This window comes from Heptranchias perlo, chromosome 5 (genome assembly GCF_035084215.1).
Source record: "Heptranchias perlo isolate sHepPer1 chromosome 5, sHepPer1.hap1, whole genome shotgun sequence".
In the NCBI taxonomy this organism is placed as follows: Eukaryota; Metazoa; Chordata; class Chondrichthyes; order Hexanchiformes; family Hexanchidae; genus Heptranchias; species Heptranchias perlo.
Window position 1 is genome coordinate 34,642,616 of NC_090329.1, and position 27,970 is coordinate 34,670,585.

The 27,970-nt window shown below is 44.3% G+C and overlaps 1 protein-coding gene across 5 annotated transcripts in view; it reads left to right on the forward strand.

Moving 5' to 3' along the window:
- The window catches only part of allc (allantoicase), a 71,220-nt gene that overhangs the window by 24,432 nt on the left and 18,818 nt on the right, over positions 1-27,970 (forward strand). For 3 of the 5 annotated variants that reach the window (XM_067984229.1, XM_067984228.1, XM_067984231.1), the window contains exons 2-7: positions 241-343; positions 10,490-10,540; positions 22,718-22,805; positions 24,386-24,511; positions 26,207-26,286; positions 27,821-27,953. In XM_067984229.1, the coding sequence (XP_067840330.1) occupies positions 254-343; positions 10,490-10,540; positions 22,718-22,805; positions 24,386-24,511; positions 26,207-26,286; positions 27,821-27,953 (568 nt within the window). In that variant the 5' untranslated portion in view covers positions 241-253. Of the gene's footprint in view, positions 1-219; positions 344-10,489; positions 10,541-22,717; positions 22,806-24,385; positions 24,512-26,206; positions 26,287-27,820; positions 27,954-27,970 lie in introns of those variants that run through there. The other 2 variants (XM_067984230.1, XM_067984232.1) reach the window with 2 other exon arrangements.

The window sequence follows — 27,970 nt, forward strand, 5'->3', positions numbered from 1 at the left end:
GGGCATGAAGTCACATCCTAGCACACCTTAACATAAGGATCTATCGCACATTTAACTCATTCAGTACTCAGAGTGCTGGGCTGTAGGGAAAATGTTTTAATCTTAATATTGTTTTTTTACATTGGATTAATCTGAGTTGCTAGTTTACAAAAGGAAAAGGTTGCTTCACGTTTTGTTGCAATGGTTTCATTTGTCAAGGGCGTTATGATCAAGAAAACAATATAACATTTAATCCGTTAGAACTGATTGAACAATGGCAGCTCATCCGATCCAGGAGAACACTGAAAAGATTCCGGACTTTGTCCAGATGAATGACCTGGCTTGTGAAACAGCAGGAGCAAAGGTAAGCTCACATTGGTGCTCATGAATTTGACACGGACTTTGTGAAATAAAGAAATAAATAAGTTCATTTATTGCATTTCATGTCCTCAATTTCCCAAAGGTGTTTACAACCATTGGATTACTTCGGAAGTGCAGTCACTTTTATTATGTAGGGAAATGTGGCAACTAGTTAGCACACAGCAAGGACCCATGAACAGCAAATAAATGAGTGAGTGACCTGGATAATATATTTTTGGAATCTGGCTAGGGCACTGGAAGAATTCCCTACTGTTCTTCAAGTAGTACAATGGAATCTTTAACATCTAATTGAACAGGCCTCAGTTTAATGTCTCATGCAAAAGACAGCACCTCTGACAATGCAGCACTCCCTCAGCCTAGATTCTGTACTTAAATCTGTGGTGAGACTTGAATGCACTACCCTTTCACTTGGACAGGAGTTAAACCAACGTGAGTGCAAAATACAAGTCTGAAGCGTTTGCAACCATTTTCAGCCAGAAATGCTGAGCGAGTGATCCTTCTCGGCTTGCTTGTGAGGTCCCCAACCATCACAGATGCCAGTCTTCAGTTAATTCAATTCACACCATATGCCATCCAGTAATGACTGAGTGCACTGGACACAGCAAAGGCTATGGGCCCCAAAACATCCTGGTTATAGGAATGAAGATCTGTGCTCCAGAACTAGCCACATCCCTTGATGCCAGTGTTTCAGTAGGACACTGGCATCTACCCGACAATGTGGAAAATTGTCCAGTCCACAAAAAAAGGACAAATCTAACCCAGAGAATTAATGCCCTTTCAGGGTACTCCCAATCATTAGCAAAGTGATGGCAGGAGTCATCAACAGTGCTGTCAAGGGGCACTTACTCATCAAACACCTGGGGCATAATTTTAACATGGCGGCGGGAACTCAGCAGGTGGTGAATAGTCGCATGGGAAACCCGGAAGGATTTTCTGCGCATCGGCTCAGGCGATTGTGACTAAATTGAAGGCCGTTAATGTCACTTCTGGGTTTCGCGTCTCCAAGCTGTGCAATGGGTGTACTGCGCACCTGAATAATGTGCTGTGAACTGGAGTATTTAAAGGGCCATTGCAAGCATGGATTTTTAAAAATATTTGTTCATGGGATGTGGGCGTCGCTGGCAAGGCCAGCATTTATTGCCCATCCCTAATTGCCCTTGAGGAGGTGGTAGTGAGCCGCCGCCTTGAACTGCTGGTGAAGGTTCTCCCACAATGCTGTTAGGAAGGGAGTTCCAGGATTTTGACCCAGCAATGATGAAGGAACGGCGATATATTTCCAAGTCAGGATGGTGTGTGACTTGGAGGGGAACATGCAGGTGGTGTCGTTCCCATGTGCCTGCTGCCCTTGTCCTTCTAGGTGGTAAAGGTTGCGTGTTTGGGAGGTGCTGTCAAAGAAGCCTTGGCAAGTTGCTGCAGTGCATCCTGTGGATGGTACACACTGCAGCCACAGTGCGCCGGTGGTGAAGGAAGTGAATGTTTAGGGTGGTGGATGGCATGCCAATCAAGTGGGCTGCTTTGTACTGGATGGTGTCGAGCTTTCTTGAGTGTTGTTGGAGCTGCACTCATCCAGGCAAGTGGAGTGTATTCCATGACACTCCTGACTTGTGCCTTGTAGATGGTGGAATGGCTTTGGGAGTCAGGAGGTGAGTCACTTGCTGCAGAATACCCAGCCTTTGACCTGCTCTTGTAGCTACAGTATTTATGTGGCTGATCCAGTTAAGTTTCTGGTCAATGGTGACCCCCAGGATGTTGATGGTGGGGGATTCGGCGATGGTAATGCCGTTGAATATCAAGGGGAGGTGGTTAGACTCTTGTTGGAGATGGTCATTGCCTGGCACTTGTCTGGCGCGAATGTTACTTGCCACTTATGAGCCCAAGCCTGGATGTTGACGAGGTCCTGCTGCATGCAGGCACGGACTGCTTCATTATCTGAGGGGTTGCGAATGGAACTGAACACTGTGCAATCATCAGCGAACATCCCCATTTCTGACCTCATGATGGAGGGAAGGTCATTGATGAAGCAGCTGAAGATGGTTGGGCCTCGGACACTGCCCTGAGGAACGCCTGCAGCAATATCTTGGGGCTGAGATGATTGGCCTCCAACAACCACTACCATCTTCCTTTTGTGCTAGGTATGACTCCAGCCACTGGAGAGTTTTCCCCCTGATTCCCATTGACTTCAATTTTACTAGGGCTCCTTGGTGCCACACTTTGTCAAATGTTGCCTTGATGTCAAGGGCAGTCACTCTCACCTCACCTCTGGAATTCAGCTCTTTTGTCCATGTTTGGACCAAAGCTGTAATGAGGTCTGGAGCTGAGTGGTCCTGGCAGAACCCAAACTGAGCATCGGTGAGCAGGTTATTGGTGAGTAAGTGAGTAAGGAGAAAGGAGGAATCTTTAGAGATGCAGCATCACAGGAGTAAGGCAGCACTCCGTTTTAGCGACTCTTCTCTTGAGTTGCTACTGCCTGGTGGTAGGAGCAGGAGGGACATACTCTACCCGGCTGACCGGAGGAAGCGCCCTGCCTCTGCCACCAAGAAGGCCTGGCTGGATGTGGCAGAGGAGCTGAGCAGCATGAGCACGGTGGCAAGGTCGTGGGTACAATGCAGGAAGCGCTTTAATGACTTAACCAGGTCAGGAAAAGTAAGTACAGTTACTGATTCACCTACATCCCATGGTGTACATTACTTCCTCTCCCCCACCCCCCCCCCCCCCACTCTATTCGCCAAGTGTACTCCATCTCATCACTCCTCACACCCACTTAAGTCTCATCATCAATTTACCTTCACTTTCTGTGCACTTCCTCACCTCCCCATTTGTGAACCCACTTCTCCCACTCATCCAATCCTGATGCAATGTGATGAATCTGTCTGATAGTCACCCTGTGATGCACCTGTTTTCTCCCCGTGGGAGAAGAGAGCGCAAAATGCACGGGAGAGGAGTAGGACTAGAGGGGGCCCATCACAAATAGTGCCCCTGACAGAGGAGGAGGAGGCGTTGGATTTGAGCCGCATAGTTGAACGTCTCGCCATCGGAAATGGCGAGACTGGCACCCTGCAAACGGCTGGTGACAGAACTTTAACATCCTTCACACACATTATGAATTGATGTTATCAGTGATTGACCTGTTGTACACCTCAGTATGCTCATTGCAAACAACTTCTGTGATGATTTTTAATATTACTTTATGTTCTCTTCCAGTGGGGAAATGTCTGCGATGGAGAGGGTGGCAGCCTCCATTGAGCTTCAAGCATGTCTCTCCATTGAGTCCACGCAGGCCATGACAACGGCTATGGGACTCTGGATGCAACCATGTTTGCTGCCTTAGACAGGCAGACAGAAACTTCATCCGTGGTCTTAGAAAGTGCCACATCTCCTCACCAGCCTGCTGTCCAGCAGAGAGGTGGGAATGATGTTGCGCTGGCCCAGGAGAGAGATGATGGCGGAAGTGGACATGGAAGTGGGGACTCACCCATTGCCCCCCCCACCCCCCCCCAACCAGTACCTGCAATGCTGCTTTCTCTCCCGATGGCTGAGTCTGCCCCTGCACAGATGCAGGTGGAGCAGTCTTTGACGGGGCCCTCATGGGCTCCAAAACCCAGAGGTCATAGGCCGAAAGCATCTAAGCCGTCAGGGCATGAATCTGAGCAACCTGCCACTACCTCTGCTGAAGCCACAAGGGATGCACCACACAGAAGCGCTAGAAAGAGGGAGGCTAAGGCTTTGTAATCACCAAAGGTATGCGCAAGGGTGTCTGACAGAATGTCATGTTTTTCATTTATATTTTTTTGTTAAATGCACATTAAATATTATAATTGTCACCACCACTGCCACGTCGTCCCCATTCTTGAGTCCCTTTTGTGAAAGTGCCCTTTTATGTGCTTCATCATGAATGTCAAGATATAATGCCACCCACTGGGCACATGTACAATGGGTGTATGCGTAGTTGAAGGACTGTTTTGTGCAACAGAGGGGGGATTACCACTGTTGCAAGCCACGCACCCACAACTCACAGGCCACGCACACTAGCAGCTATTCAACCATGACAGGCATATCACCTAGACACACGTTCCGCTTTCCTGCAGGAGAAGGTGGCGCATAACAGGAGGCAGCAAGTAGCAGTGGCATTTAGACCCTCGAGCCTGTTGCACCATTCAGTGAGATCATGGTTGATCTGTGACCTAACTCCATATACCCGCCTTAGCCGCATATCCCTTGATAATCTTGGTTCATAGAAATCTATCAATCTCAGATTGAAAATTCACAAGTGAGCTACCATCATCTGCCATTTGAAGAACAGTGTTCCAAACTTCTCCCACCTTTTGCGTGTAGAAGCGCTTCCTCACTTCACTCCTGAACGTCCTGGCTCTAAATGTTAGGCAATGATCCCTAGTCCGAGTATTCAAGTATAGGAGACCTCTAAAAACAGGTACAAATGCATCAGCAGCCAAAAGCAATAATCCATTAACTCACCTGTAAATCCTGCATGGTCCCTTTAAATAGCACTTGTGGGGGGTCCTTCAGGCACTCTAAGACATGTTTAGATGGTCGCGGTTAAGACAGTGCATTGGGTGGAACGTTAAGTGCCAAAATGTTATCTATCACTTTAAATCAGCGTTGCACACTGATCAAATGCATTTTGTCCCTACCTTACATGATGCCGGTGTTCGTTACTTGCGCATGCGCCGAACCCTTTACCAAGATGGCGTCCAGCACATGCGTGCGCATCCAAGACGTCATCTTGGATCTCTGGGAGGCCACGTAGCGCCGAAACAACGGGTGGTAGACGGCCCAATTTAGTGCCCCCACTCTTTCATATCTTTTTCCCAATCTTGCTACGTGAGAATGCACATGTTTCATAGCATTACCTCATTCAATTAGCTGTTTCCCTTGTTCCTTATCAATAACAAGTACAACCCCTCCCCCAATCTTTGTTATAGCTTCACCTTGACTGAACTGCCAATCAAATCATTCAACTGGAGACAGTTACAGTGAGATTAATGAACAAAGGCGATGTTATCACTTGATCACATTCCTTATGCAGATGTGTCCTTAGAGGAGTTAATATCCCTAGGATATGTTTCTATCGCACAGTTTAATGTTGTGCCTCAAGAATCAAGTTAAAATTATAACTTCTAGAATTGATGGTCAAAACATGTCTTTGCTCATTGTGTCCCGGGAGGGCATTTAACTGCCATAAAGATATCATGTTTCCCTGCAACGAAAGATGTCTAGGGGCAGAAGCAGTCACTCGGACTCTTTTTTGTGGCTGAGCAAACAAAGGAAGCCTGTTTGCTGATGCTGAATCTCTTATCAGCTAAAGACTGTCTCTGCTTGTCCTGTATCTGCGATAACTTTTAATTCCCACTGTTCTCCTAACAGAAACTCACTTAAAAAACTAGAAGTTAATATGACTACAATATAAAGAGACTTCTAGACATTTTAATTAATCCTTTCCTTATACCTGGCACAAAGGAAGGTGGTTGTTGGAGGCCAATCATCTCAGCTGCAGGACACCCTGCAGGAGTGCCTCAGGGCAGCGTCCTAGGCCGAACTATCTTCAGCTGGTCATCAATGACCTTCCCTTCATCATAAGGTCAGTAGTGGGGCTGATGATTGCACAGTGTTCAGCTCCATTCGCAATTCCTTAGATAATGAAGCTCACACGCAGTAAGACCTGGACAACATCTCGGCTTTGATTGATTCGTGGCATTCGCACCGCACAAGTGCCAGGCAATGACCATTTCCAACAAGAGAGAGCCTTGATATTCCAGAGCACTTTCATTGCTGAGTCTCCCACCATCAACATCCTGGGGGTCACCATTAACCAGCAGCCCTACTGGACCAGCCACATAAATGCTGTGGCCACTAGAGCAGGTCAGAGGTTGGGTATTCTGTGGCTCACCTTGTGACTCCCCAAACCTCTCCACCACCTACAAGGCACAAGTCAGGAGTGTGATGGAATACTCTCCACTTGCTTGGATGGGTGCAGTTGCAACAACACTCAAGAAGCTTGAGACTATCCAGGACAAAGTAGTCCACTTGATCGGTACCTCACCTACTAGCCTAAACGTCCACTCTTTCCACTACTGGCGTACCATGGTTGCAGTGAGTACTATTTACAGGATTCACTGCAGCAAATCGAAGAGGCTTCTTCAGCAGCAAATCCCAAATCAATGACCATCACCACTTAGAAGGACAAAGGCAGTAGGTGCATGAGAACACCATCACCTCCAAATATCCCTCTAAATCACACATCGCCCTGACTTGGACATATAGCACTGTTCCTACATCGTCGCTGGGTCAAAATTCTGGAACTCCCTACCTAACAGCACTGTGGGAACACCTTCACCACATGGGCTGCAGCAGTTCAAGAAGAAGGTCCACCACTACCCTCTCGGGGTAACAATGGATGGGCAATAAATGCCAGCCTTGCCTGTGACATTTACATCCCGAGAGAAATTTAAAAAAACCAGCCAAGCTGACATTCCAGGTTGGCATCATACAGTAGTTGCTGGACATCAAATCAAATCCTCCATTGTGCACATGTGGCCGTAAGCTGGCTGCTATGAAATTTGTGCTTATAAAGGTTTTATATCCATAGTGGCAATGGAAAAAGGAGGCAAATTTTCTATGACAGCACCCTTATAGGCTGGCATTAAAATGGGCAGAGAAATGAGGAAAGAATTGCTGGCTGTGTCAGTTGGTGGTTTTAATGTTAAACTGCATGTTCTGCCTTTGAAAAAAAGAACATTAATATCCTGTCTTAATTTTAACATCCACTGCTTAATGATCAAAGACCTACTAATGGCTAGTAATGCTGATTGTCAATGATTTCTGTTTGGTGCAACGAATCACTTATACCGGATCAATGCCCCACCTCATTTTCTAGTCAGGGTTTCATGTAGCGCCAGAAGCACTCACCTTTTTTCTAGTTGCAACATTGCAGTGAAGCCCCAAGATGTCACTTAAATGTCCACACAATTTCCAAGAGTTTGTGCCCATATAGCACTCAGTCATAAACCTGCTCATATAAAATGTGCAAACGTGGTTGCTGGGGGCTGTGTTATATGCAGATGTGCATTTAGAGAGGCCTATTTTGGTGAATTTAAAAGTGCTGTATTTTGTGGCTATTTTTTCAGCTTTTTTGTTTTATTTCCTTTTCTGTTAGCACTGAGTTGCGCGGGTATTTTGGAACACCCATTTTTTTTTGATGCGTCCACAATATTGACACAGTGGGTTGCCCTATGGTCAGCTGTGTTGTCAACTTCTTTGCCTTCACCTCCTTCCATATGCTGCAATGCTGTTTTATAGGGACGGTGTCCTGGTGTGGCAAAAAGGGTCACCCTCTCTCTCTGTCACCTCATGCAACGCTACTTTCATTGCACCAGCTGTCAAACAGGGGAAGGGGGTGGGGGGAGGTGCCACTTCATTGTATGGTTTCCTGTTCCAGCCACTGGATTTTGCCAGGTATTTTTATTGCCCAAACAACCTTTGCAACGGGTGAAATATATACACCTTAAAAATGCTAGCCTTTGTAAAGGCTGCCAGCACTTTTATCCCCATTTGCAGCCACTCACCCTTAAATTGGTGCATCCATTTTACGAGCTCCCAATGCCAGGCCTAGTATGGGCTGGGAGCTTTCTCACACTATGTAAACGAAGCTGACCATACAAAATTAGGTTGGGTTAGCGCACTAACACTTGGATAGGGGCTAATAATGCACTGCCCAAGTAATGCCTGATTGGAAAATATACACTCTTGTATCTCAGGGACAAGTAGGCAGCTGGTGAACTTTACGGCAGCAATATGTGCTGTCCTGCATCATTGCAGGAGACAGAAGGCAGAATGAAAATGAACAACAATTGTATTTATATAGCACCTTTAAAGTAGTAAAATGTCCCAAGGTGCTTCACCAGAGTGTAATCAGACAAAAATTGACAATGAGCTAAAGAAGGAGATATTACGACAGGTGACCAAAAGCTTGGTGAAAGAGATAGATTTTAAGGAGCGTCTTAAAGGAGGAGAGAGAGGTAGAGAGACGGAGAGTTTAGGGAGGGAATTCCAGAGCTTGGGACATAGGCAGCTGAAGGCTTGGCCGCCAGTGGTGGGACGATGGAAATCGGGCATGTGCAAGAGGCCAGATTTGGAGGAGTACAGAGATCTCGAAGGGTTGTAGGGCTGGAGGAGGTTACAAAGATGGGGAGGGGCGAGGCCATGGAGGGATTTGAACATAAGGTTGAGAATTTTAAATTTAAGGCATTGCCGAACAGGGAGCCACTGTAGGTCAGCAAGTGCAGGGCTGATGGGTGATCGGGACTCAGTGTGAGTTAGGATACAGGCAGCTGAGTTTTGGATGAGCTGAAGTTTATGGGAGGTGTTATGTTGGAGGCCGGTCAGGAGTGCATTGGAATAGTCGAGTCCGGAGGTAACAAAAGCATGGATGAGGGTTTCAGCAGCAGATGGGCTGAGATGGGCGATATTACAGAGGTGGAGGTAGGTGGTTTTGCTGATGGAGAGCATATGGGGTTAGAAGCTCAGCTCAGGGTCAAATAGGATGCCAAGGTCGTGAACAGTCTGGTTCAGCCTCAGGCATTGGCCAAGGAGGGGGAACAGAGTTTGTGGCTGGGACCGAAGACAGTGGCACCATAGAACATTTATGACCATCTCAATCCGAGGAACAGTGTGTGCAAAGACCGAGACTGTCCAGGGAAGTACTTGCCAACCTGTTCCACCTCCTGCATGACTAGCTTCTGGGGCAGTCTTCAGTCAGCACTGCCCTTTGTGTGGCAGATAAGGTAATGGCAACTCTCAATTTCTATTCCACTAGTAGTTTCCAGTCCCTGGATGTCACAGGGAGAGTTTTAATTTGGTTTACAGAGCCATTAACCAGGTGACTCATGCTGTTTGGACACACTTAACAGGGGTGGGAGGGGGTAGCTTATATTTGATGCAGGCAGCCGCTTCATTTGCATATTAAAGTAGGTGCAGAGAGGACCTGCATGTGATTTTACTGTGTTAGGATGTACAAGATGCCAATTGCAACCCAGACCCAAAGTTTCTGCTGGAACTTTGGCTTTCATGAATCTTTGTGTCAATTATTCTTAATTGTTATTCTTTTGCTGTTGGCACCATTTCTAGCATCAATGGATTTCCTAATAGGAATCCTCTGATCTGATGTGTTTGGAAGAAAAGGATCTACAGAGGGTTGCCAGGCAGGTCCAGCTGCCAGAGAGATGCTCCAATGGCCTCCCACACACCCATGTCTGAGGACAGAAATGAAAATATCCCGCTTTGTCAAATGTAGTGGGGGCTCCTATTCCAAAGGAAGCTACAACAGCAAACCTCTAATGGCGCCACTACTATTTATAGTAGCCTGACTAACCATTATGCTGGATTGTACTTTAGAAGCACCCCAATGACAGCATTTCGTGCTGTATATCATACTGCATGAAAAAAGTTCTGCCAGAGTGATAAAACGTCAGTATTCCCTGAATGGCTGCACCTGCCAAGATGCCACCAATCATTTCTGGCACACTTACCTGGCTATGCCTGTGGGGAATTCCTTTCTTAGCGTCTGGGTCAACAGAGAGGCAGATGCAGAACTGTACTATTTGCTGCAAGCACACATTGCAACACAAGGGTGGTACATACAGGAATGGCCAGCTGTGACATGAAACCTGGCTGCATCTCCTTGCAGGCATGATGCAGTGCTGACCTATGGGGGTGGCAGCTCATGCACCATCTTCACTCCAACAGCCATCAAACAGGGGGTCACTGATGGGATACTCTGTCACCTGTGTGTAGAACTCATACCTGTTCCCAGCGTTCCCTTTTCCTTCATTTTTGCCTGTCCCTTCAGGCTTTGCACTTTTCCTTCCCCATTTAGATCACCATTCTTAGCCACAAGAGTGGGCAAGTGTCCTTTTTCCAAACCACTGCTAATATTGCTCTGATGCTTTACACTGATATGTGTGAGAGCTGTCTGGGGTGTCTCTTCCTACCTGTAATGAACTATGCAACTCTGCTCAGTGTCTCCCCTTGTTGATACAAGTAGGAAGCTTGCTACGTGGGAGACCATTGGAAAAGTTCAATGTGCTATCCAACCTTCTTGCTTCTTATTTTTCAGATCCTGTTTGCAACAGATGATTGGTTTGCACCTGCAGAGAATCTTTTGAAGGTGAGTGCAAGGCACAAATATTTCAATTTGTTTTACAAGTGCTGAATTAGGTAGTATATTGAAGTGATCCATCTATTCTTTGTGAACGGTGCTCTTAAGTGGCTTTGTGTGCTTTGCTGCAGATAATTCTAGAAAAAATCTGCAGTTTGAAAATAAACCCTAGATAGGGGAGAACCAGTGGATGTGTATTTGGATTTTCAGAAGGCTTTTGATAAGGTCCCACACAAGAGGTTAGTGTGCAAAATTAAAGCACATGGGATTGGGGGGAATATATTGGCATGGATTGAGAATTGGTTGACAGACAGGAAACAGAGAGTAGGAATAAACGGGTCTTTTTCCGGGTGGCAGGCAGTGAGTAGAGGGGTACCGCGGGGATCAGTGCTTGGGCCTCAGCTAATCACAATATATTTCAATGATTTGGATGAGGGAACTAAATGTAACATTTCCAAGTTTGCAGACGACACACAGCTGGGGTGGAATGTGAGCTGTGAGGAGGATGCAAAGAGGCTCCAATGTGATTTAGACAAGTTGGGTGAGTGGGCAAGAACATGGCAGATGCAGTGTAACGTGGATAAATGTGAGGTTATCCACTTTCGTTGTAAAAACAGAAAGGCAGGTTATTATCTGAATGGTGATAGATTGGGAAAAGGGGAGGTGCAACGAGACCTGGGTGTCCTTGTACACTAGTCGCTGAAAGCGAGCATTCAGGTGCAGGAAGGCAAATGGTATGTTGGCCTTCATTGCAAGAGGATTTGAGTACAGGAGCAGGGATGTCTTACTGCAGTTATACAGGGTCTTGGTGAGACCACATCTAGAGTATTGTGTGCAGTTTTGGTCTCCTTATCTGAGGAAGGATGTCCTTGCCATGGAGGGAGTACAACGAAGGTTTACCAGACTGATTCCTGGGATGGCAGGACTGATGTATAAGGAGAGATTGGGTCGACTAGGCCTATATTCACTAGAGTTTAGAAGAATGAGAGGTGATCGCATCGAAACATATAAAATCCTAACAGGACTAGACAGACTAGATGCAGGGAGGATGTTCCCGATGGCTGGGGAGTCCAGAACCATGGGTCACAGTCTCAGGATACGGGGTATGCAATTTAGAACCGAGATGAGGAGAAATTTCTTCACTCAGAGGGTGGTGAACCTGTGGAATTCTCTACCACAGAAGGCAGTGGAGGCCAAGTCATTAGATGTATTCAAGAAGGAGATAGATATATTTCTTAATGCTAAAGGGATCAAGGGATATGGGAAAAAGCGGGAACAGGGTACTGAGTTGGACGATCAGCCATGATCATTTTGAATGGCGGAGCAGGCCCGATGGGTTGAATGGCCTACTGTTGCTTCTATTTTCTATGTTTCTATGTTTCCTAGCTATTGTGAACAACATAGGTATGACTTAAACTGTTAAAATGCAATAAATCGGTGGTCTCATGTTATGTGCCTTGAGAGAATTTTGAATGATTGAAAAATGTCCACCTTTTTCTACCCAGGTGAGACCTGGTGTGTCAGAAACAAGACTTCCATTTTCCTTTTTTCAACATGCAGGCTTCACCCACCACCTGAAATTGTAAAGAAACGCGAATTCAGAAAATCTGGTTCCCATTGTTCAATAACAACCTTTAATGTAGAAAATGACCCAAGGCACTGTACAGAGGGGTAAAAAGCAACCGAATCTTGGTGGGAAAGTTGGGAGATTTGGTCAAACAAATGGGTTTTTCTCAGGCTTTTAAAGATGGAGTGAGAGATGGAGAGTCGGGGGTGGAGGCGGTGGGGATTTTGGAAGGGGGTTTCAAAGAGGAGGGTCGAGATGGCTGAAGGCTCTGCCACCAATTGTAAGGGGATGGGAAGGGCTGAGGTGTGGAAGGACAGAGTTGAAGAAATGAACATAGGAACAGGAGTTGGCCATTAGCCCCTTGAGTCTCTTCCACCATTCAATTAGATCATGGCTGATCTGTATCTTAACTCCATTTACCTGCCTTGATTCCATAATACCCTTGCCTAACAAAAATCTATCAATCTCAGTTTTGAAATTTTTAATTGACCTAGCCTCAGCAGCTTTTTGGGGGAGAGAGTTCCAGATTTCCACTACCATGAAGGATGCGGGAGGGGACGTAAGGCTGGAGGACGTTGCAGTATCATGGAGGAATTTGAAGATGAGGATAGAAATTATAACTTTATTATGTTGGGAATAGGGAGCCACTGTAGGTCATTGAGATGTGGTGATGGGTGAGCAGGACTTAATACAGGATAGGTTGAGTTTTGGACCAGTTGGAGGTTATGCAGCATGGGGGTACGGAGGCTGGCGAGGAGGATGTTGGAGCATTGGAGTAGATAAGGATTTTGCTGGGTGGAAGCGGCTATTGTTATGGAGGTGGAAGTAAGTGGCATTGGTGATGGATAGGGTATTGGGTTTGAATATCATTTCTGGATTGAACTGGATGTCAAAGTTTTGCATGGCCTAATTCAGCTTAAGTGAGTGGTTTTGAGGGAGAGGAAGTTAGTGCCAAGGGAGACATGGTCAAAAACTTTGGAGCTCATTTGTGCTTCTTACAGAACTTGTAATCCGTAGTTTGAGAGGACACTTTACTTTCCCTGAACATTCAGTTGCTGGTGTTGCCTGTGACCACTGCTCACAATCCACCACATTTCTTAAGTCACTATAGCTATATAAGGAGAGATTTTTATAAATTCACGCTCTCAGCACTAGAGGCATATTGCACCCACTTGGCTTTCACCCACATATAGTCCAAGGCACTCCTATCTCTACCTGAGCCATAAACAGTGTATTTGGAAGCTGTGCTTTATAAGTCTTAAAGGAGCTATGCCAAAAGCTGGAACCAGATCTGCAGTCCAGCTTCACAGACACCACACTTTCATGTGGCTGTAAAGGACGATGTCTCGAATTTTTATGTAACTGGTTTATTTCAAGCTGCTTCTGGGAACATTAGTAATATTTGCTGATTAGCTGTGCACAGTAGCATCAAGCAAGGCACAGCTGCATTGATGGGTAGAGCTAGCCATTACATCAGCTTCCCCGTGTCCACTCAGCATCGGCACGACACGGCATTTCAATTTTGCAGAGTGGCAGTATTCTCCAAAGAACAAGAAGTGATGGGTTGCACCCGCTTTGGATAAACTCATTAAATATCTCAATAGGAAAGGTTAGCACTCACTCCAGCTTAGTTCAGACCAACAGCACCAAGTGACACAAGTAAATGCTCACATTCCCGAAAGCTATCACAATGCAATCATTTTGAAGCAGTCCACCGTTCCACTTTTTATTGACCAGAAAGGCAAGTATCTGGGTGCATCCAGGGATATCAAGGCAACTATGGCTGATGACACCTGTGCATTTTCCTGGGATACCAGTTGAGCACCGGTGCAAGAACGTCCATTCAACCACCAAAATCACTAGTAAGTAGGCTCTTGGTATTCTGATGTCGAAAACTTAATTACCTATTATACACAATGCATTAACTCCAAACACTTAGTAGCCTCAACCGTTGTTTGAGGTACACTTCCAACTTGTACAAGTTTCTTAATAAATTCTTACTTGTCTGAAAATAAGTGTTTGGAGTTAATGCATTGTGTATAATAGGTAATTAAGTTTTCGACACTGAAGGTGCGTGTTATTTACCTGGTTTGGTGGAGGCGCCCCAATATAGTCCAGTTAAGCTCTTGGGTATCATGGTGGCGTGCTGCATGCTGCACGCTGCACTATCACTTGCAAAGAGGCCTTCTCATTGATGCCCCAGAAGAGGTAGAGGAAGATGCACAAGGGAAGCAGGGCGATCAGGTAGATGACTAACAGCAACATGAAAAAGATGCAGAGGACAAATCTTTGTCAATTCCAAGAGAAATTTGTGCTGTCTATACAGAATACCTTCCCACGATTAGTATGTCTGCCTCCTGCATGAATAGTTCTGTCTCCACCTAACTCCCATTTCCCAACCCTACAATTCATTGATGTATAGACACTTGTCCATCACTAAAAATTCCATGTCTCCATGAGCCTTTTGTGACTAAGTTGGCCTTTGTTTCAGGGCAGCTGAAGCACCAGTGGAGCTTCCTACCAGCTGGATCTCCTTTCATGCTGCAAGGGCAACCTGTCCCTGCCACTTCCTTTCAGATGTGCAGCCAGCTGAGGGGACTGGTGGGCGGGTTCACATGTGCTGCTATCCTGAGAAACGGCGTAATCATAGGAGTGCATACGTGTCATGCTACTGCTATTAGGCTCTGGCTCTGCTCGGCCAGTGATTTGTGATAAAGCAGACCGAATGGTATCAGTAAGATCAGTGATGCCATGAGGGACATTTGTCTGTGCTCCAGCCCCAGAGAGGTAGCTTTCTCTACTCTTGCACCCAAGGCTTCATTGGCTGCAGTCACAGCTTCAGTCAACAACATCTACCTCCTCATGTTCCAGTCCCACAACACCTGCCCACTCGTGCTCTATGCATCACCTTGTGCACTCCCCACTAGCTCACTAACTGCCCCCTTGGATGCTTGGCAGGAAGAGATTAATTTATGGTGTGAGTGAAGAGGTGCTGGCTGGACCCAAAGCAGAGGGGTCACATTTCCTATGGCATCGCTAGGAGGCACAAAAAAAGAGATAAGCATGGGTAGATGCACAGCATAGTGCCCACTTCCACTTTACATTTTCAGTACTAAGAATGACATGAGGATTTCATAACATATTGAAATGACAGATTATGGGGGTGAAATTGGTCTTCGGTGCTAGTACACAGTGTTAATTGTATCCATGTTATTTATTTCAATTAGTGTTAATTGTATTCAGGTGGTGCGTATTAATTGGGGACTCTCTTGTATCCATTTATAAGAGAGCTGATTTAGGGTGTGGTGTGGGTGTAATGGGGAGCTTTGTGAATAAAGGCGTGGAAGCAACTGAAGGCCTGGCTCTAGTATTCTTTCCTTCACCATATGGCTATCCAGTTTATTACACACAGGTCCAATTTTCTTTCATATTGAAAGCAATGGAAAAGAAAATCAGACATGGTGTAAAATAGGCTGCTATTTCACCCATTCCGTGCTACTGCTGAAGACCAATTTGACCCCTTATATATTGCAGGTCTTCCTCCCCATAGAGGGTGAGGCCAAAGGTGGGGGGTCTATTACCTGTGGCTGATTTCTGTCATTGTTTATGAGCCACTTTCTTAAAGTAGGCAGTGTGAATGCATTTGTTTGCCATTGGATGTAATGCAGTAAGCAAACCTTAATTGAGGTAAACAAACATATGCATCATGTGAAGCTTCTATTAATGTTAGGCTGTGAGTGAAGGCACAAATATGAAAGGGCTTGTGGTACCTCATGTATTATGTTTTTTGGGTTTTATGTTAGATATTCTACTCGAATTCAGTGTCACCGACCACTTCTGTCAGTGGACCTTGCTTCCCCTACGATCCGGAGTGTGCTGTCATCTGTCCAATATCTAGGTAAATGATAGAGACCCAGGGATCAAACAGAGAACCCTTACCACTGTACCCCAGCTCGCTAGAATGCACCAAGTGCTGCCATATGATTCCTCTCTCTTTGGTAGGCAGATGTTTGCTCTATCAAATCAAAACTCAGGCTATAAACCAAGAAGCTTACTTAACAAAGACCAAGTAAATGAACAGTATTTGGTGCAAAACTGTGTATTTACAGTAAGTTATAAACCTCACTATCCTTCACAATACATACTAAATCAATAAAGATGCTTCTCCCTAAGCTATCTCTCAACATGCATTGAACCTTAAAATGGATGTTTTCTTCTTACATGGCAAACCACTGCCATAGAGTCAGTTTCTCTGCTGGCTACAGACTGACAGATGAGCCAAGTGCAGGTATCCCAGTATAAAACCTCATTGGAAACCCCTGGCCACAGTATTTTCTGTCAAAAGGATTACAGCCAATGATTGATCCTGCCCCTTCTCATAGGTCTCAGACACAGCTGTCAGTCAACCCCTACCTCTCGGATGACTGAAGCTTAGATATGTTTCAGACAATCTCCCTGGCTTGTTTCAAAATCCTGTGCAGATATGTCAGAATAAATGACTAACAAACTAGCATCTTTACATCGATTTGGCTGCCATTTCACAGTATTCAGACACTGATGATGCTTGAGGAACAAGCATGAAACCCACTATGATTCAGAAGCTTTGAAAAGTAAAGTTTGGTCATTTAAACAATTAATGGCCAGGATTTTCCACTTCAGCATCCTGGCCCAAGCTTGTAATGCATATTGAGAAATTCCACACCTCCAGCCATTGGTTTCACTAGGCAGATCGAACATATACTCGACTAGACTGAGACTCGTTATAAACTAACAGACAACTTATTTAAATAAAACAGGTATATGAACAATAGTGAGCCTAAAGAGGTGTATTATAAACTTGCTATCTATCCTTCACGATACATCAAAACAATAAAGGTGCTTCTCCCAGAGGTAACTCTCTACGTACATTGAACCTTGAAAATAGATGCTCACTTCTTACATGGCGAAACACTGCCATAGTGCCAAATCTGCACAGACCCTTTGCTGGTTGGAAACTGGCTGTAGATTGATTTCTGAGGCAAACTTACCCACAAAAGTATCATTCTAATTCCTTTGAAGGTATACTGAACAAAGCCCCTTCAGAAAGAACTGCATTTCCCATAAATATATTAGATGGTTAGCAGTTCATTAACAATGGATATTTGTCCCCAGTTGATATATCTGTGATAGTTGGGACATAATGCTTTGCACAACCAGCCATTGACGATTTTGAAGATCGTGCATCGGGCGGAGCGATCACATTGCCCACCTGATGGCACGAGTGAGAGAACTAAGCCATTTTCATGGTCAGGTTTTATTTGAATGTGTTTGGTAAGCTATTCGACGAGCGCTGACAGGCAGCACATCGATTGGGGTAGTGTTTAAGGATGGGGGAGGCAATCCCGGGAGGGGCGAGGCTACTGAGCGGCCAGCAGCAGGTGGGAACATTTTCATAGGGGCCAGCAGGAGCATTCATGTCTTTGGCCGTTTGGGAGCAACTTCCAGTAGTCCCTTTAAGGACATCTGGTTAAGCTGTTCTACATCCAGTATGAATGGGTGGTGTGTGTACGAGCATGCTCCACCATCGGTATCTGAAAATTGTGCTGGGGGCCTACAACTGGCGTAAGATCCCAGTTTAAATATTTTAATCAGGCTTCCACCTGTTCTGCTTGGGGGCGCTAGACGCCCATTTCGATGCCCGCTCAAAGATTGAGTCAGATGGGTCTTGGGATGGTAGGTTTCTTTTAAAATTTTCGTCTGCCTACCACATCATTTTTAAGCATGAACGCGGTGCTGGGCAAACGAAGGTCACCCCAATATCTGTGCATTTAATTTACATTAGCATTTAGAACCACCTTTTGTTTGCTGGAAACTCGTCGCAACATTTTTGATACATAGGCAATACCCCCATTGATACCCATCCAGGCAACTCTCTGGATTCCACATTGAATGCATATCAAACTGGCTGGCCATTAACTGTTTGTCACAAGGTTATTAACCCCTCGTGTGCTGAAACTAGTAACAAGGATTTAAAATCAATAATCTAAATACAAATAAATTTCAGTCACAGTAACATACAGCCAACTTGTACCTCAATAAAAGTTAAATATTGAAATATATTCTATAAAATGTTCTTTATTGGCACTCATTAGTTCAACAAATTATCATAATTTATACACTAATCAGCTCCCAACCTATTGTGCCTCCACTCTGCATATCTACCTCCAACTTTGTTTATCCTTATCCTAGCAGTCGTGAGATTTTTGATTTGTGTTGCATATGTGTGTGGGTGTTTAGAGTGCAAATTTGTTTTTGAAAATGTGACCCATCACTGGAGTAAAGCAAAATTAATATCTTATGAAGAAAAAAAATAATTGAATAGTACTGTTTCCTTAATTAGAATATATTTTATATCAAACACAGCAAGTGTTTGCCTGGCAACAGTGGAGTGAGCAGTATCGACAATCTGATTGGCTGTGGCCATAACTGAGAATTACCAGTTGAGGAATTAGATTTTTCCACACACAATTAAGTACCTCATGTTTTACAGTAACAAGCAGTGTGGAAAGAAATATGTGATTGACATGTACTGCATGTGTAAGGCTGGACCAGTGAAATATCTTAAAGCTGCAATGTCATATTTTACGGTGTAAGGCAAAGGTAAAAGAGCTTATTATTTTTGTTGCAGGCAATCTGCTTTACCTCATCTTGCCTAGCTATCCTATAGGGATTTTCCTTAAGCCTTACACAGACCTTGTTATCAATGAAAGAACACGTTTGGTGAATATTTCATTATTAGCAGTTCACCTTGCTTCTCATAATTAGTAGGGGTTAGGACCTTGTGGAAATCATTACTTCATTAGTAAAAACCTGGCTGTCTCTCCCAAGTGACAAAAAATTATGTAAACATCTTTTAATCAATTGGAAAACAAACTAAAGCTAATGTTCTGAATCACAAGATATCACGGATAAGGTAGGGCATTTAACCCATCATAATTCATCCATCCAGCCAACTCGACACTTCCCCCATTGCTGCGTCTGATTTTTTCTTAAATGTTTATTTCACCCATTTCTTAACTCCTTTCCTTCAGTCATTTTGTCCCTCTGCTGGCACTTAGGTTCTCAAGAGCCTTTACGTCATGGGCCCCGATATTAGAATGGAGGCGGGATGGCAGCGGGGAGGGGAGTGAACGGGCGTGTGGGTAACCCGACTAATAAAAAATGTCTGCTCCCCATGCGATCGCAATTGAATTGGTGCCACTTAACGTGGCTTCCGGGTTTGCCGTCCGAAAGCTGCGCAGCGGGTGGACTGCGCACCCGCATCACAGGCTGTCAGCTGGAGGAGCTCTATTTAAAGGGCCATTGCTCCAGTGGCTTTTGCTGGAGCAAAGACCCTCAAACTACAACGGGGCAGCACAGGAGTAAGGCTGCTCCAAGGTTCAATGATGCCTCACTCCAGGTGCTGCTGGACGGGGTGATGAGGAGGAGGGAAGTATTTTAACCAGCGGGCGGGAGGAAGTGCCTCTGCCACCAAGAAGGGGATGCACCACATAGAAGTAGTCATAAGAGAAAGGAGAAGGTTTTGTGAGCACGAAGGGTATGCTCAAGGTTGTTTGACAGACTGTCATGTTTTTCATTTATATTTGTTTTTTGTTAAAGTCACATTAAATGTTGTGATGTGGAGATGCCGGTGATGGACTGGGGTTGACAAATGTAAAGAATCTTACAACACCAGGTTATAGTCCAACAATTTTATTTGAAAATCACAAGCTTTCGAAAGTGGCGTGTGGACGCTGCTCTTTCCAGGTGGTGTGAGGATTGGATTCTTCACACTTTCTGATGTTAGGAGAACCGTTCACTTATCAGTGACCCCCTGGCCTCACGAGCAGCCAGGTGAGCCGTTGCTCTGCCCATGGGTTCCTCCTCCTCCTCCTCCTCAAAGTGGGTGGCAGATATGGATGGGGCCTCTTCAAATGGCACCCTTCTCTGTTGAGCCCTGTTGTGCAGGGCACAACACACTATTATAATGTGTCCCATTGTGTCTGGTGCGTATTGAAGCACTCCCCCAGAATGATCAAGGCACCTAAATCGTACCTTGAGCAGGCCTATAGCATGCTCAATTGTAGACCTGGTAGTGATGTGGCTGTCATTATATCAACGCAGTTGCTCGGTGATGGGGTTCCTCAGAGGCGTCATGAGCCACATGTGCAGGGGGTATCCCTTGTCCCCGAGGAGCCAGCCCTTAAAGGTGTTCGGTGCGTGGAAGAGGGGCTGGTTGTTGGATTCCCTTAGAATGAAGGAATCGTGGCAGCCGCCAGGGAATCTGGCGCACATGTGAAAGAATCTTTTGCGGTGGTCACAAACGAGCTGAGTTTTGATGGAGTGATACCCCTTTCTGTTGATGAGCAGTCCTGGCTTGTGTGGAGATGCTCGTATTGCTATATGGGTGCTATCGATTGCACCCTGCACCCGTGGGAAGCCAGCCACAGAGTAGAATCCCACTGCCCTCTCCGTCTGGCTGAGGTCATCCATGGGGAAGTTGACGTATTGCGAGGCCTTGTGAAACAAGCCATCGGTGACCTGCCATACACTTGTGTGCAGACGACTGAGACACTCTGGCAATGTCCTTGGTGGCACCCTGGAATGATCCGGAGGCGAAGAAGTTGAGGGCAGTGGTAACTTTGACAACGACAGGTAATGAGATGCTGCTTGACCCAGCCGGGAGCAGCTTGGCATGAAGGAGGCTGCAGATGTCTGCGACTACCTGGTGACTCACTCTGAGCCTCTGTGTGCACTGCTCCTCAGAGAGGTCCAGGAAGCTGAGCCTCGGTCTGTAGATTCTGTTGTGAGGGTAGTGCCTCTTGCGACATCGCTCTCTCTGTTGTTGCCCTCTGTGCTCTTACGCAGGTGCCTGTGGCACAGCACTGTGTTGTGAAGCTCCACATGGCGGAGGTGGACGCTGTGCCTGGCGAGACTGGTGATTTTGATTGTCCTCAGATGTAGTGGTGAATGCAGCCATGGCGCTCCCCGATCCTGATGGTGTGAGTTTGAGGGGGTCTGAACAGTTGTTAAATATGTGTGAACAGAAGAATTGTGAGTGGAAAGTAAGAGTTTTCAGTGAAAACACAAAGATCTCGTGGCCAAAAGTTTGTGTGAAAGAACTGACTGCCCTGCAGCAAGAACTCACCTTTTCTACCCATCTGTCAAACAAGTATTTAAATGTGCAACTGGCTGCTGGCTGAAACATGTCTGGTAGAACGTGGAGTGTTTCCCACAGCACGGGAAACACACTGATGATGTTTAAAAATCGGACTCCTGCCTTAATGTGGACAAAATTAAGTACTTCAAGTATCTAAATAAATCTCTTAACTATCATCCCGCCGGCTTTAATTGCCGGTGGGACTTCCGCATTCGGGAGGTGCACGCGCACCCAGATGCGTCAGTGGGGAACCTGGAAGTCTGCGAGTAGGAACCGGGTTCCGAAACCGCTCGGGATTTCTGCGATTTTCGGAGCCCCCCTGCCCCTAACACACCTGCTACTTCACTGGAAAATCAAGCCCATTGTGTCTATTTACTTTTGCCCCTAGCATTATTACTGGTGCGCATTGTGCCTAGCACAATCCTACTAAATGCAATGGAGATGAATGATTTTGTTAGTTTTGGTTGAAGAAGGAATGTTGGCCAGGACACTGGGAGAACTCCCTGATCTTTATCATATAGAGACACGAGGGGACAGGGAGCATATTTTCCTCTTCAGTGCTTAGACATGAAAGCAATTGTTTGGGTGGAGTGTATAGAGGGAAATCAGGAGGGGAGGATTGTGTGCCAGTAATAGAGCCTATCTGATTTTTTGTCCATAGGTGTAAATGGACAGAAAATCAGGTGGACTCCTTTACAGGTATGCGGCTGTCCCCTCCCAATTTTCCTCCGTGCATTCTGCCCGGGCGATGCTTTATGTCCAAGTGCTAATGAGAAAAATCTGCCCGGGCACTTTTAAGGTCCGCTTGAATCTCTGGAACAGGCAGACAGGGCTTCAGTTTGACATCTCATCTGAAGGACAGCACTTCTGACAATGCAGCATTTTCTCAGTTCTGCTTTGGAATGTCAGTACAGATTTTGTGCTCAAGATCCGGTGCCAGGCTTTAATCCTTCAAACACAGAGGTGAGAATATAACCAACTGAGCAAAGCCAACGTTAACTTCAGAAGAGCACCATGCATTTTGCCAGTGTGACATTTTCCATCCCCCATACCATCCAACCTGTGGCCTCTCTGAGTGAGATTGCCTAATTAGTTTGAATTAGGGGTAGTTTTGAGCTGTATGCCTATGCTCACCAGGAAGATTGGGGTGAATTTCTGCGGGGGGTGGGAGGGGGGGGGTTCTCCCCCTTGTCCGCTGTTGATGTTTCTCAGGGGTTTCCGCAGCTCTTCTGCCGAAAGTTATGGCAGACAATTGGGAGAACCTCTGCGGAAATTCACCCCCATTGAGTCTAACCAAACTCATTTTACGTAGGTCTCTTACAGACACGACTTTCATCCTATCAGTCTGGGCTAGGTTTGAAATCTGATCCGAGAGAAAAAGTCTTAAGTGTTGTATCACCCAATCTCTATATCTCAAATTTTAAAACAAATAATTTTACAGCGAGAAACACCGCAATGGAAAGCACAAGATTTTACAAATTTTGGCAAATGGATGGATGGCTGGGAAACTAGGAGAAAACGAATTCCAGGTAAGTCAAAATCTAAAATATACATATTTAATTTTAAGATAACTCTATGATGTTTCTTTCAAGAACCTTGGTGGACGGAATTCTGTAAAAACGGCTCTGTTTAATTTGATATACAGCAAGCAGATGGCAAAGAAACTCTTATTAACGTTCATAAACCAAGGACAACAGCCATGACAAATCCATTAGGCCTCTGCAGAAGCCTTTACAGTATTAAAAAAGCATGTAGTAATCGCCTGTTATGTGGTTTCTTTATTAAAGAGGTAAGAAAGGGCTCCCCTCATGGCTCAGTTGGATATTGCATTAGCCATTGTGAAACTGAGCCATGCAGACCAAGAAGGCTCTGTGTTTGATCCTTGTCTGTGTTGAGCTAGCTGATTACAGCAAAGGGCAGTGGTAGAGGTACAATAATTGGCTTTCTGAGCTACGACGGACAGAAAAAACCATTCAGGATGCCCACTCTTGCTTGTGGGCTGGGACAGGATTGGGCTTGGCTGTTATGTCTCTATGGTGAAATGGTCTACCAATACTTACTGCCTGGGCTGCCACATGAAGAATGGTTACTTGCGAGAGATACTGGAAAATACCTGGCACTTATGGAGCTGTACCCTAGCATGACCCAGTGCCTTGAAGAAAGAAGGGAAAAAAACTGGAGGGGATCAAAAGAGAATAAAAAATATGAAGTATCATAGCAGAGGCCTTTCTTATTAGTAATATACCGAAGGTCAAGTGTATATTTAAGGTGAATCCACAGTAGGGCACTTAATCATGCAGCAACTAATAATAATAGCAACAGCTATTATCTGAGCTGAGTTTGAGTCTGGGTAGTGGGTTTTGAAAGCTTCAAACAAGGTGATGTCACAAACTATAGCTGAAGCTAATTAACCTTATAGTTTTGGTGACTTTGCAGCAACTGCCATTCTCTACATCAACCACTGAAGAACACTCTATTTGAAATAGCCTGTATTGAAAATTAAACAGAATTCCTGTGATCAGTAAACACAATGTAAAATTTTCCGAGACCCTGCACTGCCGGCAGGGCCTCAAATGCTTACCAGAATGGTAATTGAACGGTAATTGGCTTACCGGAAACTCAAGTCTACTGTGGGCGACACCCTGCCAGTGATGATGGATCTTGGAAAATTTCACCCAGTGTTTGTTGGTCACAGAAAAGTTGCACCCATAATATGAATGGGTGAAAAAATAAAAGAAGAAATCAAGATTCAGTTATTTGCTGAGTGCAGGTGCAGTATTTATCTTGAAAAAATTGTTTCCAGCAAGGATGAGCTTAGCATTCATTTATGAATTGAAATTGATCAGAATTGAACCAATTTATATATTTTCCCTTCAAATATGCCCAGTTCAGGTGGTTGGACTTTGGAGTTGCTTATATTTACTCCAGGCAAATACATGAATGCATGTTGCATCAGAATACCCCTGATACTGGCTATACAATTGATTGCATTGTTTGGAAATCAGAATCCCTCAAATTGCGCTTCAAGCCTGAATCTGCTGCAATTTTTGTTCCCTCTGATGTATTAAAGCCTATACTTTGTACGTCAACTTATGTTTGTATTTCATAGGTCACGATTGGTGTGTTATCCATTTGGGTGTACCTGGAGTCATACATGGATTTGATGTAGATACTTCTTACTTTACTGGCAACTATGCTCCTCGGGTGTCGATTGAAGCAGCATGCCTAAATGCTGGTTAGTAAGCAGTAACTTGTTAGACACTACAACATTTAGTAGCATTCAAAAAAAAATTAAGTTCTGCAAAAGTATACTAATTATAGGGTTGTTAAGATCTGAAATGTGCCACCTGGTGGTGGAATCAGATTCCATAGGAACTATGAAAAGGCAATTGGACATGTACTTGAAGAGGACTAATTTGCAGGGATATGGGGAAAAAGCTGGGGTGTGGGACTAAATTGGACAGCTCTTTCAAAGAACCGGCACAGGCACGATGGGCCAAATGGGCTGCTTCTGCGCTGTGAGATTCTATGATTCTATGGTGTGACCAAACAAGAATGTTCTGAGACAGTATTAAGGGGGCTGAATGTAATAATCAACAGTTTATTTGCAGTTTGGGACAGTTCAACTTGAAACGAACTGTGTGCATTGTCTTGATCCTGGGTTCAGTTATTTCTGTTTTTACAATCTGCCACAATGAGTTTTTATTTTCTTGCTAGTAATTGACATACCTGCAGGTTTGGTTACTACTTTTCACAGTTGCAAACATACTGTGGCACACAGTTAGACCCGGAGTTTACTTTTCTAGATTTCTAATTCACATGGGTATTTTTGTATTTCAGATAAAGAAAGTAAGAACTCACTTCTATACAGTGCCTCTCACATCTGCAGGACATCCCAAAGTATTTTAAAGCTAATGAATTACTTCTGACTGTTTTTTGTAGGCAAAACACAACAGGCAATTTGCAGACAGCAAGGTCCCACAAACAGCAATGAAACAATTGATCTGTTTTTTTAGAGGTGGTGTTGCTTGAGGGATAAAATTTGGCCAGGACACTGGGAGAACTCCCCTGCTCTTCATCAAATAGCGCTATGGAATCTTTTACGTTCACCTGAGAGGGCAGATAGGGACTTGTTTAAATGTCTCATCCAAAAGATGGAACCTCCAAAAATGCAGCACACCCTGAGTACTACACTGAAGTGTCAGCCTAGATTATGTGCTCAAGTCCTGGAGTGGGGTTTGAATACACGACCTTCTGACTCAGAGGCAAAAGTGCTACCACTGAGCCAAATTTGATACTTCTGGTAAACAATCATGTGGAAGATATTCACATTCACAACTTGATTAACAACATTTTTGATCCATTTCCTGAGTTAAGTACCAATTAATATGCCTGAGAAGTAAGAACACATAATTATTACATTTGGGTTTTGATTTTTTGATTTCCATCTGTTAATACTAACTGATTTGGATGTAACAAAAGAAACAGGTACAGAATGATGTTTTAGTGCCATGTTATTTTCCAAGTACTATTTTTATAAAATATGGGTGTTTAACCCAGTTTTCATAAAGAAAAGAAAGTATTTGTCTCCAGGGCCAAAGTTGAAACTGATACATTCTTACACAGTAAAAGAATCAATGGACCAAAATAAGATCAGAACCTAATGTCATTGTTTGTCACAAAGAAGTCATTACTCCTTTGGTTGCTTCTCCCTTTGCGTGACCAAATCTTTTTATTAACCCAGGATCAATCTGAAGGACGAGAGCAATCCAAAACTTCTATTTTCCATCATTAACCATGTTCTTCAACTTCCCTCCCCTAATACCCCTCCATCCTCGCATCTAATGCTAGTTGCACATTATCTGTTATTTGAAAGTGCACCTATCAGGTATGTTGAAATGACACAACTTTAATATACCTCATTGACTAGATATGGTTCCAGACTTACCGCCGAGAGGCGAGAAAATAGGAACTGCTGCTTCAGAGGAGGAAAATGAAGCCATCAAAAAGGTTTGTTGGAGATGAAATGCAATTTCCCTGCAGTAGATAACTAAGAGTTTCATTAACTTATGTTCAACAACTTTAGTTAAAATCTTGACATGACTGGAAAGTGGGAAACACTATTGAGGGTAGATTTTCTGAGTCCTCACCTGCATTAAAATGCCTGGTCTGCTGTGAGCATGGATCAGTACGTTGCAGGCACACTGCCTGTGATTTTCCACCATTGAAGTGTTCAATTAGTGGGCCAAGTACATTAGCGTGCCGAGAACTCAGAAAATTTATCCTTTTATACTTACGTGTACTTTTTTACTAAAATAAGCAAACAGAGTAAAGTATACCAACAAGAGATTTTACAATGCTCCTGATGCAGAGCTTTAGGTGATGTGGAAATGCATAAAGAGATACCTGACCATATTAACTCTCTCTAATACACCTAACCCACGAATGTAGAAATGCATGATGGATATTTGACCATATTAACTGACCAGCTAATTCTATTTAAAACTCACATAATAGTTTCAGAGAAGCACAATTGTGTAATTACGTTTAAGCCTTGGTATGTTGATAACTAAGTTAGCTGAGCAGGTGCTTAGTACCGTCTGGCCCCCCCAGCAGATAAGGGTATTGCTGTCTATAAAAATATAATGAGAATACAGTTTCTTGAAAGGCCATGTGGCCTTGAGACTGACTTCAGCCCTACTGATAACCAGGACAGAAATGTGGGAAGAATGAGAATGCTCAGACCTACGAGGCCTACGTGCCAAGATAATAAAGGGCTATGGACGTTCGGAGGGGGCAGGCTCACTACTTGATTGACTAAGTACCCGAACCAATAAAGAATGTACGTGTACGCCCATATTCTGTAGCAGATGGGCGTCGTTACTGAACTGTATAAACGTGAGCTGTTTCTTGAACTCAGCTAAGACGTAGCCTCAACCATTGTTTGAGGCACTCTCTTCCACTTGTACAAGTTTCTTAATAAATTCTCGCTTGTCTGAATTAAGTGTTTGGGAGTTAATGCATTGTATAGAATAAGTAATATTAAGTTTAAGTTTTCGACAGTGATGGGAGTGCCTATCGGGAATTCAGGCATGGAGGACAGAAAATTAAGCTCAAATTCCTGATATTCACTCATGTTGCACAAAGCTTTGCCCCAGGAAACCTAATTCATAGAATTTACCCATATATTTTACTTTTATGAATTACATTGATTAAACAGTCACTGGTGTGTTAGTGATTTCATTTCTTTGAAAGACTATAATTTACAAATGCAGTAATCAATATCAATATATAAATTTTTGTACGGTTGTATACTGTTTAACTGTTGTGCACCCACGAAAGCCGTAATGGCACTTTTACATAAATCGGGAGCTGGGTGGCTGCAACTGCAAGCTGCTTTTAATAATAGTTTGGCAAAGTAATTTGATTTTTCTTTTAAGATTGTTTTACTATAAATGGGTGGACTCTTATCCTCAAAATTAAGATGATGAATAATAAAAGAAAGTTTACAAATGTTTCATATTTACTATACCTTCTGTGCCAGTTGAAGTCAGAGTTCTGGATTGAGCTGGTTCCTATGACAATCCTGCAACCAGGCTATGTTGACACTTGCCACAATTATTTTCCTGCTCAACTGCTGAAGCGATGGACCCACATTAGACTTAACATGTACCCAGGTAATCATTCAATTGCT